The sequence below is a fragment of the Salvelinus fontinalis genome, chromosome 8, assembly GCF_029448725.1.
Source record: "Salvelinus fontinalis isolate EN_2023a chromosome 8, ASM2944872v1, whole genome shotgun sequence".
Classification (NCBI taxonomy): domain Eukaryota; kingdom Metazoa; phylum Chordata; class Actinopteri; order Salmoniformes; family Salmonidae; genus Salvelinus; species Salvelinus fontinalis.
In genome coordinates, this window is record NC_074672.1 from 12,924,818 (window position 1) to 12,937,597 (window position 12,780).

Genomic DNA, 12,780 nt, shown 5'->3' on the forward strand with positions numbered 1-12,780 from the left:
GTCCCACTCCTCTTCAATGGCTGTGCAAAGTTGCTGGATATTGGCGGGAACTGGAACACGCTGTTGTACACATCGATCCAGAGCATCCCAAACATGCTCAATGGGTGACATGTAAATGAGCATGCTGAAACATGAAGTGATGGCGGCGGATGAATGGCACGACAATGGGCCTCAGGATCTCATTACAGTATCTCTGTGCATTCAAAATGCCATCGATAAAATGCAATTGTGTTCGTTATCCGTAGCTTATGCCTGCACATATCATAACCCCACCGCCACCATGGGGCACTCTGTTCACACTGTGAACAGAATGGCCATCGAAGGTGAGCATTTGTCCACTGAAGTCGGTTATGACGCCAACCTGCAGTCAGGTCAAGACCCTGGTGGGGATGACGAGCACGCGGATGAGCTTCTCTGAGACAGTTTCTGACAGTTTGTGCAGACATTCTTCTTTTGTGCAAACCCACAGTTCCATCAGCTGTCTGGGTGGCTGGTCTCAGACGATCCCGCAGGGGAAGATGCCAGATGTGGAGATTCTGGGCTGGCGTAGTTACACGTAGTCTGCGGTTCTGAGGCCGATTGGACATACTGCCAAATTCTCTAAAACGATGTTGGAGGCAGTTTATGGTAGCGAAATGAACATTAAATTCTATGACAACAGCTCTACTGGACATTCCTGCAGTCAGCATGCCAATTGCACTATCCCTCAAAACTTGAGACATCTGTGGCATTGTGTTGTGTGACAAAAATGCACATATTAGAGTGGCCTTTTATTGTCCCCAACAAGGTGCAGCTGTGTAATGATCATGCTGTTTAATCAGCTTCTTGATATGCCACACCTGTCAGTTGGACAGATGATCTTGGCAAAAGAGAAATGCTCACCAACAGGGATGTAAACAAATTTGTGCACAAAATCTGATAGAAATAAGCTTTTGTGAGTATGGAACATTTCTGGGAACTTTTATTTCATGGGACCAATACTTTACATGTTGCATTTATATTTTTGTTCAGTGTAGATATTGGAAAACTGTTCATAGTTTGCACTAAAAAAGTACATACAAATTACAATTAAAAAACAGCATTAATAGAATAAAACATTTCATAATGAGGTAAGACACCAAATAGAACACAAACACGAGTTAAGTTTAAATATCAAATCCAAAGTATGCAAGTCTACAGAGCATAATGTAGTACTTTTGAAATGCTGAGACATGGCACAACACACATGATTTCATGTGAATTTGAAAACACTTGTGTGACTAAATGGCACTGTGTAGTTGGAAACCACTGTTTGTTTGTTCATATCATCTGATCACTAATACATACAGTCTACATGAACCACAGTATCATGTTTGCATTATAAATAGTATATCACTAAAGAAGTCAAATGCTTGGAGGAAAACATACCTAAATGGTTTCCAAGGGAACTGATACAGTAAGGCCTCATTCATCGGTTGCAAAGTACAGTATGACTGGTCAGGTACACTTAATGGTCCAATGCAGCCATTTTTATCTCAATATCAAATCATTTCTGGGTAACAATGATGTAACTTACTGGGATTCTTTTCAATTAAAATGGTCAAAAATAAACTAAAATAGCTTCTTAGCAAAGAACAATTTCGCAAGCAATAACTTTGCTAGGACTGTCTGAGGGGAACACTGAAAAGTAGCAGTAATTGGCAGAGAGGTTTGGAACTTTTTCTTATTGGTCTATTAAGTAATTTACCGTCTGGTGATGTCACCAGGCAGGCAAAAACTCCATCCCACTAAAATAGGCTGGAATTTCAGGTCGTCTTTTCACAAACATAATTGTCCCAATTTCACAGTATTATTCCAACCACATGATGTGGAAATATATATAAAACACAGGGAAATCACGTTTTTGACTGCACTGGGCCTTTAACGCTTGGTGCACAGTGGTAAATATGGTGTTTCACTCAGACAGACACAGACGGTCCATCACGTGTTTCATATATAAATGAATACATGGAACATGGTGCTTAACTGACAGAAAAACAACACTTTTTGTAACGCAGAATAATAGTACACTTAGGAAAATGTTTGACTGCAATTTAGGAAAAGACAGCTTGCAAACAGTAACAAGTCCTTCCATAGACAACAGTGCATACACTGCCATCGAGTGGCTAAACTACTTCCAAAAGAAGATGATGTCTTTTACGCTATGCTACAAAACAGGTCTCTTCCATCCAAAACATAATCTCAAACACAGACATAAAACAAGTTAAATGCATTCTACAAGTCTATAGATATGGCCCACAACCACAGAGAGAGAGACAGAGAGAGACAGAGACAGAGAGAGAGAGACGCATGACAGACAAGCTCAAAGACAAAAAAAAGACGTGGGAGTAGCTGATCAGGTGTCCAGGGCGGGGAGGGGTTCTTTGGAGTGGTCATTGTACATGAAGGTCTGCTCTATGTTGAAGTCTGGAGGTAGGTGGTCCTTGTGGATCTCCATGTGGGAGGACACCAGCTTGAGCGTGGAGAAATACAGGCCGCAGACGGTGCAGCGGTACATGAGCGCACCGGCGTGGGTCTTCAGGTGGCAGATCATGGTGGAGCGGCCTCGGAAGAACCTCAGGCACACCTTGCACTGGTACGGCTTCTCCCCAGTGTGGATGCGCAGGTGGTAGGTGAACTCGCCAGAGTGGGCGAAGCGTTTGCCGCAGAAGCGACAGCGGTACCATTTCCCCCAGGGCGTGGCGGCGCCCATGGCCGACCCACTAATGCTAGAGGAGTTCCCATTGGACAGGAGGCCTGCGGAGAAGCCAGATGCCACAGCCCCCTGAAGCAGCTTGTCTGAGAGGCGGAAGGAGCCCACCCCCAGGTCGAAGCCCATGTTGCCAACCTTCCCCAGGCTGCCAGCCTCCAGGGGGGAGGAGCAGGAGTACTCCAGCTGGTCAGCCTTACGTTTCCCTGTCCACCCCTGACTGCCCTGGCCCTGCCCCTGGGGCTGGGTCTCGTTAGTGTGAAAATTCAGGTGGTACTGGAAGGCTGTGCCAGAGCGGAAGGTCTCTGGGCATAAGAAGCAACGCAGCTCTTCCTCTCTCTCTGCCCCGGCTGCTTTATGAGCCCTCATGGCCTCTCTGTCAGTTTCTGCCTCCTCGGCATGCAGGGCCATGTGTCTGTCCAGCAGAGGGCGATCCAGGAAGCCGCAGGCGCAGAGCGGGCAGGAGTAGACTGGCAGGGAGAGGTGGGTGAGGGCGTGCCACAGCAGGGCACACAGGGAGGGCTGGGGTAACAGGCACACACCACAGCTCAGTGACTGGATAGACACGTGACTCAGCAGGTGATCCCTGATGACCTGGTTGCAGGAGAGACAATACGATATAAATCAAATAAAAAATTTGATACGATATGTCAACAATACAAGGAGGGATAACACACGTCTTCAAGTGTCTTAGCCAATACAATGCAATAGGTGTACTCTTGAGTTCAGTGAATTTGTTTGAACTATGTCAGTCTCTATATTTTGCATTAGCCAAAACATATGCCAAACCACCCAGGAAAAATTAAGCAAATCAAACCACACTGACCGGGAAATCCTTGGTGAGGGTTTTGTTACAGACGGCACACTGCAGCTCCCCATTGTGCCCCTGGGTGGCGTTGTGGAGCTGACTGGGGAGGGTGTACCAAGCAGCCGCCTGGCGTCTGTGGCGTACCAGCTTGGCCTGGCTGCAGAACTGGAGATGACACATGTCACAGGAGAACACCACATGGGACAGGGCGTGGGTGATGCTGGCCCTGCGGTCCCCGGGGAAAGATGCCCCACACACTCTGCAGGTCCCTGTCTCAGTGAGGTGGGTCTCCGCGTGGGCCCTCAGGGCAGCAGACTCTGTTAACAGTTCCATCCCACAGGCTTTACACGCCACCATACCCGACATCTGGCCAGGCTTCACTCCCTCTCTGCTAACCACTGCTCCATTCTCCACACACACAAAGTCATCTTCATCGTCCTCCTCATCTTCTTCCTCCTCCATGTAATTCTCGTCATCGCTCAGCTCAATGACATCTTCAGCCAGGGGTCTCCACTGGTCCCCTCCTCCGTCAGTCCCTTCTTCATCTCCCTGCAGCTGTTCTCTCTTTTCCTCATTATCTTCTTCATTCTCCTCCCCTTCGAAGATGACCCCTTTGTGGCCAGAGCTAAGCCCACCCACCCCCCCCAACTGCAGACTGTCCAGGGGGTCTCCAGAGGAGGAGGGGGCACAGGGAGCCTCCACACCACAGACCACCCTTCCCAGCTGGGCTGACGAGTCAGGAAAGGAGCAGGCGTCAGACACACATGGAGTTGGAGAACCAGCTCTACTCCCACTAGCTACCATCTGTTCCTCCTCACTGTTACCAACCCTGTCTCCCATCACCACCTCCACGCCCTCCTCAGTCTTCAGCTGCAAGGGAAGGAGAAGTCCTGGGGTGGCCCCAACAGCTACAGTGGAGAAACTACCTACTGAACTCTGCTGATCTCCAGCCAGCTGTAGCTGTTTGTCTTCGGCCATCTGTCCATAGCCCATCTGTCCATAGCCCAGGTGAGACTGCTCATCCTCTGCTTTGAGAGGCAGGGACAGAGTGGCTGTGTGTCCACCACCCCGGCCCAGCCTGGCCACCCTGCTGCCCTGGGGGAGAGGGAGAGGTGATGGTGCTGCCGCCGGGGTAGGAGCAGCTGAGGGACCAGCAGATGACGACAGAGAGGAACAAGATACTGCAGACGACGGGCACATTGATGACCCAGCTGCAGCAGCAACCATGTCAGGGTCCAGGTCTCCATCCGCCACACAGTCTGCAGACCCTGAGCCCAGCTGCTGCAGGTCAGGGAAGGTAGTGTGACAGGCTCTCACCAGCTCTCTCACCCCAAGCCTCTCTGCCAGCTCATACAGCACCCCTACATCTATCAGGTCTGTGAAGATCTCTCCGGTGTAGATGAACGTCAGCACCTTCTCAAAGTTGGCCGGGGACACAAAGTCCAGAGAGTACGTTGTTGTAGCTCCGGCTCCAGAGGTTCCGATCTGTTTCCCCCTACCTGAGAACAGGCTGCGGAAGTGTGTCCCAGCGCAGGCGAGCACCGCACGGTGCACTGTGAAGAAGCGGCTCCCCACCTGAAGGATGACATCACAGAAGAGGCGGGAGAGACGGCAGTGATTGAGCTCGGTGAGGAGGCCGGCGGCATGGCCTGAGCCCTGCAGCCGTATCCTCATTCCTCCCTGGCAGTGTCACTCACAGCCTAGAGCCCAACTATGAGAAGATACAAGGGGAAACCATCAGCATCATTGTCAGTGGTGAAAAGTACTTAAGTAAAAATACTTAAGTAGTTTTGGGGGGTATACGTACTTTACTATTTACATTTTTGACAACTTTTACTTCACTACATTCCAAAAGAAAATGCGTTTTCCTTCATACATTTTCCCTGACACCCAAAAGTACTTCTTACATTCTGAATGCTTAGCGGGACATAAAATGGTCAAATTCACAAGAGAACAACCCTGGTCATCCCTACTGCCTCTGATCTGGCAGACTTACTAAACACAAATGCTTAATTTAATTTTGAAAACAAGAAAATTGTGCCACCTGGTTTGCTTAATATAAGGAATTTTATTCATACTTTTGATACTTAAGTATATTTCAGTAATTACATTTACTTTTGATACTTTAGTATATTTAAAACCAAATACTTTGACTCTCACTCTAGTACTATTTTACTGGGTGACTTTCACTTTCACTTGTCATTTTCTATTACGTATCTTTACTTTTACTCACGTATGACAATTGGGTAGTTTTTCCACCACTGGTCATTGCCTAACTCATTCTGCAACAATACCTGGACTAATAATAAACACTTTCTTTGTGCAACGTCCAATAATAAGAGCCAATGAGTGATCGAGTTGTTAGATTTGCAAAGGTGGAGTGCAGCTTTGTCGCGCACGTGCTCGTAAACCAACTATTTAATAGTTATTTAACTAACAGGCAATTATTAGAGATCGAATACATCAGAAACACCAACTGGTAAAAACTGAGGAAACGTTTAACCTTTTAAGTTTCACTGAATGCTAGTTTGCTAACGTTAGCTATAGCCCAGCAAGGTAGCTAGCTGCACGTCAGTTTTCTACAAAGATGGATAACGCCGCTCATATGGCAAATAAAGTTATGTTTATAATATATTATTTACCAATAGAAGGTAGTATTTTCGACCATTTAGCTAACGTTTTCGCTAGCTTAATGCCAGTAGTCGCACAACAATGACGTAAATAAAAGAAGGCCCACAAACAGGAAGAGGACAAGCGAGAAAAATAAAACGAGAGGTTTTACTTGTTTCCACTAGATAGCACAGCCACAAAGTCAAAATTATATCCTAAAAATGAATGAAAACCAAAATTATATTTTGGGCCTTTAGGCATAAATTAAGCAGTGTGGTTGAGATTAGGGTTAAAGTTTTGGTTAGGTTTAAAATCACATTTTAAGAAGATAAATTGTAGAAACAACAAGGCTATATACATGGGTCTGGGGAGTTTCCTGGCCATGGACCCAAAATATCGATGTTTTGTTCCCCGAGCCACTTAGTTATCATTATGGCAAGGTGCTCCATCATGCTGGAAAAGGCATTGTTCGTCACCAAACTGTTCCTGGATGGTTGGGAGAAGTTGCTCTCGGAGGTTGTGTTGGTACCATTCTTTATTCATGTTCTGTGTTCTTAGGCAAAATTGTGAGTAAGCCCACTCTCTTGGCTGAGATGCAAACCCACACATGAATGGTCTCAGGATGCTTTACTGTTGGCATGACACAGGACTGATGGTAGTGCTCACCTTGTCTTCTCCGGACAAGTTTTTTTCCAGATGCCCCAAACAATCGGAAAGGGGATTCATCAGAGAAAATGACTTTACCCCAGTCCTCAGCAGTCCAATCCCTGTACCTTTTGCAGAATATCAATGTGTCCCTGATGTTTTTCCTGGAGAGAAGTGGCTTCTTTGCTACCCTTCTTGACACCAGGCCATCCTCCAAAAGTCTTCGCCACACTGTGCGTGCAGATGCACTCACACCTGTGAAGCCTTCTTCACAACAATTGAACTGCTCTCCTTGAAGTTCTTGATGATCCGATAAATGGCTGATTTAGGTGCAATCTTACTGGCAGCAATATCCTTGCCTGTGAAGCCCTCTTTGTGCAAAGCAATGATGACGGCACGTGTTTCCTTGCAGGTAACCATGGTTGACAGAGGAAGAACAATGATTCTAAGCACCACCCTCATTTTGAAGCTTCCAGTCTGTTATTCGAACTCAATCAGCATGACAGAGTGATCTCCTGCCTTGTCCTCGTCAACACTACCACCTGTGTTAACGAGAGAATCACTGACATGATGTCAGCTGGTCCTTTTGTGGCAGGACTGAAATGCAGTGGAAATGTTTTTGGGGGATTCAGTTAATTTGCATGACAAAGGGGGACTTTGCAATTAATTGCAATTCATCTGATCACTCTTCATAACATTCTGGAGTATATGCAAATTGACATCATACAAACTGAGGCAGCAGACTTTGTGAAAATGTATATTTGTGTAATTCTCAAAACCTTTGGCCACGACTGTAGATTTGAATGTGTGCATTCATACACCCGAATTAAAAGCACCCCCACCCCCAAACTACTTCCTATGGTTCTAGGTGAAGTTATAAGAAATGAAGGTGTGGTGGAGGTGTGTACAGATCAGACGTATTCTGACCTTCATTTCATTCCCTCATAATTTCACCACCTTTATGCGAGAGAAAAGCATGGATACGGTCGCGAGAACCTGCTGGTTCCAAGTGGGAAAAGCATCTATTTTATTTTTTCCGATATAAATAACAGCAGTATTCTCCATGCACTGTAATTTATAAATAGATAAGAGCTAGGTAAATGAGTAAGCCGTTTGGAGAAGGAGATTGCAAATACACATAGCATTTGTTTTCCCTATGATCCCTGGAGACAAATGTTAAACCAGCCATATGAAAGCAAACTGAAAATCACATCAACATGACATGTATTACTGTCCCTTTTACACAGTGAAATAGGCTATAAATAGCTGTGCAATTGTTCAGAATTGTAATTTTGTGCCTTCATAATTTGATGAAGTAGCTTTAAAATGTTTTCTCCATTTCATTTAGCAATTTGTATCATGTTTAACATGTGCCACGATCGGGATCCACCGTCAGGAATACCCACATACATTTATAACTGTCACTTTCAAATTGTCACTTTCAAATTGTAGCTTACATTTTGCATCATTCCATTCCGTTGACCTTTCTTTTATGTGCCACATCCATGTAAATTGTTCCTGAGGATCACTAGCATTAGTGGGTCATATTAGCCTAACGTTGTGCAGTAATTTAAACACACGTAGAAGGTTAAACCTGAAGCCTGGAGCACGGTTCACGACAACTGGACCGTTGTCAAACAGTTCCATGATGTTGGAATTAGGGTAGATTTACAGGATTATTGTTCAACCCCTATTGTTTGAACTTTAATATAACAGCTTTCAGGATTAATCAAACCACTGTATATCATGGCACAAGACGAGACCCAGATGCAGACACAGGAGGCAGATGGTTGGAATCTTACTGTTTATTAATCCAAAAGGAGTAAGCAAGAGAATGGTCAAGGCAGGCAGAAAGGTCAGGCAGGCGGGTACAGAGTTCAGAAATAGGCAAGGGTCAAAACCGGGAGGACTAGAAAAAGGAGAATAGCAAAAAGCAGGAGAACGGGAAAACCGTTGGAAAACATACAAAACGACCTGGCACAGTGAGACAGCAAACACAATACACTGGGGAAAATAAGCGACACCTGGAGGGTGTAGAGACAATCACAGGGACAGGTGAAACAGATCAGGGCGTGACACTGTATTCTTAATTCATCAACATATTTCATGAGTAAAGGCTATCCAAACCTGTATTTTATCGTCAATACATATTTTCCCAACCCGAAATCAACATGGTCTATAAGCATTTCCTATTATTCAGTACATAAATCCGAGACACTTCATTTCGTATGATATGTCACATTTCGTATGGTATGTATTCATTTGTGGAAGTCCATCACCCATTTCATGTGATATGTTATGAATTACAATTTGTATGTTATGTTACGAATTTGCAAAATGTATAATATGTTATGAATTTACAAAACGTACAATATGTTACGAATATGCAAAAAGTGTGATATGTTACAAATTCTAGCTAGGTGGCTAACGTTAGCTAGGCTAGAGGTTAAGGTTAGGGTTAAGTCTTTAGGAGTTAGGTTAAAGTTAAGGGAAGGTTTAGCTAAAAGGGTTAAGGTTAAGGGAAAGGTTAGCTAACAGGCTAAGTAGTTGCAAAGTAGCTTAAAAGTTATTTAGTTTTTGTCTTAAGTAACTATCTCTCTTATGTAATCATACCAACATAACATATCATACTAATTTCAGTATCTCGCATTTACATTTACTATGTTACGTCTAGTCTACGAGACTAGGCTGCAAATAAATTGACAGAAATTATATTGTCCAGCAAGTGGGAGGGTTTTCAGCAGCAGTGACATGTATTCATGGATTCCAATGGAAGCCAGGCTTCCCCAAAAACTTTACTAAGAAAAAAAAGAAAAAAGCATTAAATAATTCATCTTTCGTCTCTTTGTGTTTCTTAATTGTCCTTGAATTCTCAAGAGGCTGAATGTATCTCACTGGAGAAAGCATCCGAGCGAGCGAAACATCACCAAGGTTCACAAGGTTTCGACTCTGTCAATCACCACATCCTCATCGGCAGACTCGATAGCCTTGGTTTCTCAAATGATTGCCTCGCCTGGTTCACCAACTACTTCTCTGATAGAGTTCAGTGTGTCAAATCGGAGGGCCTGTTGTCCGGGCCTCTGGCAGTCTCTATGGGGTGCCACAGGGTTAAATTCTTGGACCGACTCTCTTCTCTGTATACATCAATGATGTCGCTCTTGCTGCTGGTGAGTCCCTGATCCACCTCTACGCAGACGACACCATTCTGTATACTTCTGGCCCTTCTTTGAACACTGTGTTAACAACTATCCAGACGAGCTTCCATGCCATACAATTCTCCTTCCGTGGCCTCCAATTGCTCTTAACAACCTTTTGTCAATAGGGGGAGCAGTTAGCATGTTTTTTTTCTGGGTGTCGCCAAATTAAACTGCCTCGTGCTCAATTCTTGCTCGTACAATATGCATATTATTAATTCTATTGGATAGAAAACACTCTCTAGTTTCATAAACCGTTGGAATTATGTCTGTGGGTGACCCAGAACTCTTTCTACAGCGAAATCCATGACAGGTACTGCGATGGTCTGAGAGCGAAGCTCTGGTCTCAGATCAGTTTTAAAAGTCTGTGTGTATCCTATGGAACGACATGAACTGCACCCGCCTTCCCCTGGATGTCAGTAACCAATGAGAAGTGGAATGGGCTTGCTATGTAGCTCTCAGAGGTTATAAAAGGCCAAGGAGTGAGGGTAGCCTTCCTTTCGACGCTGACCATTGCGCAGAGAGGGACCTCAGGATGCCATTTTCAAACGCTCAATTATCAACGTTAGATGTATCCGTCTGTAATTTAATTAGATATAGGTGTTAGAAGCATCATAACGAAGCTATTTTAAACTGAGTTATATCAGATTATGCGAGTATATTGCTATTTTTCAGAATTTCCTCAGTATTGCGCCTTGAGGATTTGGACACGTTGGGGCAAAATAGCTATTGTTAGCTATTGTTAGCTGCTATATCAGAAGTTGAATACAACGTTTTACAACCAAGCAACGATTCTTTTGGACAAAGGACCACCATGCCAAGATTCTGATGGAAGCTCGTCGAAAGTAAGAGCTATTTATGATGTTATTCCGTTTTTATGTGGAAAAATGTAAACTCCATAATGGCGATTAGTGACGCGATTATTGCAGCACTAGTCTGGCTGTAACGCACACTGTATGTCTAGTAACGTTAATTTTAAAAATCTAACTCAGCGGTTGCATTAATAACTAATGCATCTTTCATTTCATGTCCAACCTGTATTTTTTTAGTCAAGTTTATGAATAGTTTTTGATAAAAATATTTGTATTTTCAAAATGGCGCCGGGCAGATTGCTTGAGTAGTTGAACACTATTTCCATTGTGTAAGCACGATTTGTGCCGCTAAATATGCACATTTTCGATCAAACTCTATATGGATTGTGTAATATGATGTTACAGGAGTGTCATCGGAAGAATTCTGAGAAGGTTAGTGAAAAAATTTATATATTTTGGCGATGATAACGATATCGCTCTCTTTGGCTTGAATCAGTGCTCGGGTAACGTTTGCATATGTGGTATGCTAATATAACGATTTATTGTGTTTTCGCCGTAAAACACTTAGAAAATCTGAAATGTTGTCTGAATTCACAAGATCTGTGTCTTTCCATTGCTATGTGCTGTGTATTTTTAAGAAATGTTTTATGATGAGTAAATTGGTAATACAAGTTGCTCTCTGTAGTAATTCTAGTCGCTTTGGTGAGATTTGTGATGGTGGCTGCAATGGCAAACTATGATTTATACCTGAAATATGCACATTTTTCTAACAAAACCTATCCTATACCATAAATACACTGCTCAAAAAAATAAAGGGAACACTTAAACAACACAATGTAACTCCAAGTCAATCACACTTCTGTGAAATCAAACTGTCCACTTAGGAAGCAACACTGATTGACAATAAATTTCACATGCTGTTGTGCAAATGGAATAGACAAAAGGTGGAAATTATAGGCAATTAGCAAGACACTCCCAAAAAAGGAGTGATTCTGCAGGTGGTGATCACAGACCACTTCTCAGTTCCTATGCTTCCTGGCTGATGTTTTGGTCACTTTTGAATGCTGGCGGTGCTCTCACTCTAGTGGTAGCATGAGACGGAGTCTACAACCCACACAAGTGGCTCAGGTAGTGCAGTTCATCCAGGATGGCACATCAATGCGAGCTGTGGCAAAAAGGTTTGCTGTGTCTGTCAGCGTAGTGTCCAGAGCATGGAGGCGCTACCAGGAGACAGGCCAGTACATCAGGAGACGTGGAGGAGGCCGTAGGAGGGCAACAACCCAGCAGCAGGACCGCTACCTCCGCCTTTGTGCAAGGAGGTGCACTGCCAGCGCCCTGCAAAATGACCTCCAGCAGGCTACAAATGTGTATAGACTTATTTTTCTACTGTATTATTGACTGTATGTTTGTTTTACTCCATGTGTAACTCTGTGTTGTTGTATGTGTCGAACTGCTTTGCTTTATCTTGGCCAGGTCGCAATTGTAAATGAGAACTTGTTCTCAACTTGCCTACCTGGTTAAATAAAGGTGAAATAAAAAAATAAAAAATACAACTGTTTGTTACATGCAATATGCTTTGTGGACTCCACCGGACAGAGGTTGCTCTCCGGTTTTGTGATGAAACTAATGTGTGGCACAGTGTCTTCTTATTGTCTCGGCCTTAGGCCTATATATCATGGGGGTAAGGCATATGAGATAACCGGTTATACTGTTACTGTTTAGCTGTTGAATTACATGTATTCAGCACACAAGGGAAGCCTGTTCTGCACCTGCACAAGCTAAGTTTGAATATCAACTACTGAGAAGTGCATAGGAAAGACGCTCCTAAACAACACAGCGTCATTTCCTAAGTCAGAATCAAGCCCTTATAGCGTGCGTGACTCCATTTTAAAGTAGTTATTTTTCTTCTTCTTCATTTTGCTCCCAACTAATAGGAATCTCCATCCAGTTGACTACTTTAAAATGGAGATTGCCTCAATGGCG

General features: G+C 44.0%; 1 protein-coding gene across 1 annotated transcript; it reads right to left on the minus strand.

Annotated features, from left to right (window-relative positions):
* Positions 1–943: 943 nt before the first annotated feature.
* Positions 944–6,314, minus strand: LOC129860595 (zinc finger and BTB domain-containing protein 39-like). The gene is made up of 3 exons (XM_055931139.1): positions 6,179–6,314; positions 3,555–5,247; positions 944–3,322 (listed from the first exon to the last, which is right to left on the minus strand). The coding sequence occupies exons 2-3, from the start codon at positions 5,208–5,210 to the stop codon at positions 2,375–2,377; spliced, it is 2,604 nt and encodes an 867-aa protein (XP_055787114.1). The 5' UTR covers positions 5,211–5,247; positions 6,179–6,314; the 3' UTR covers positions 944–2,374.
* Positions 6,315–12,780: the final 6,466 nt, after the last annotated feature.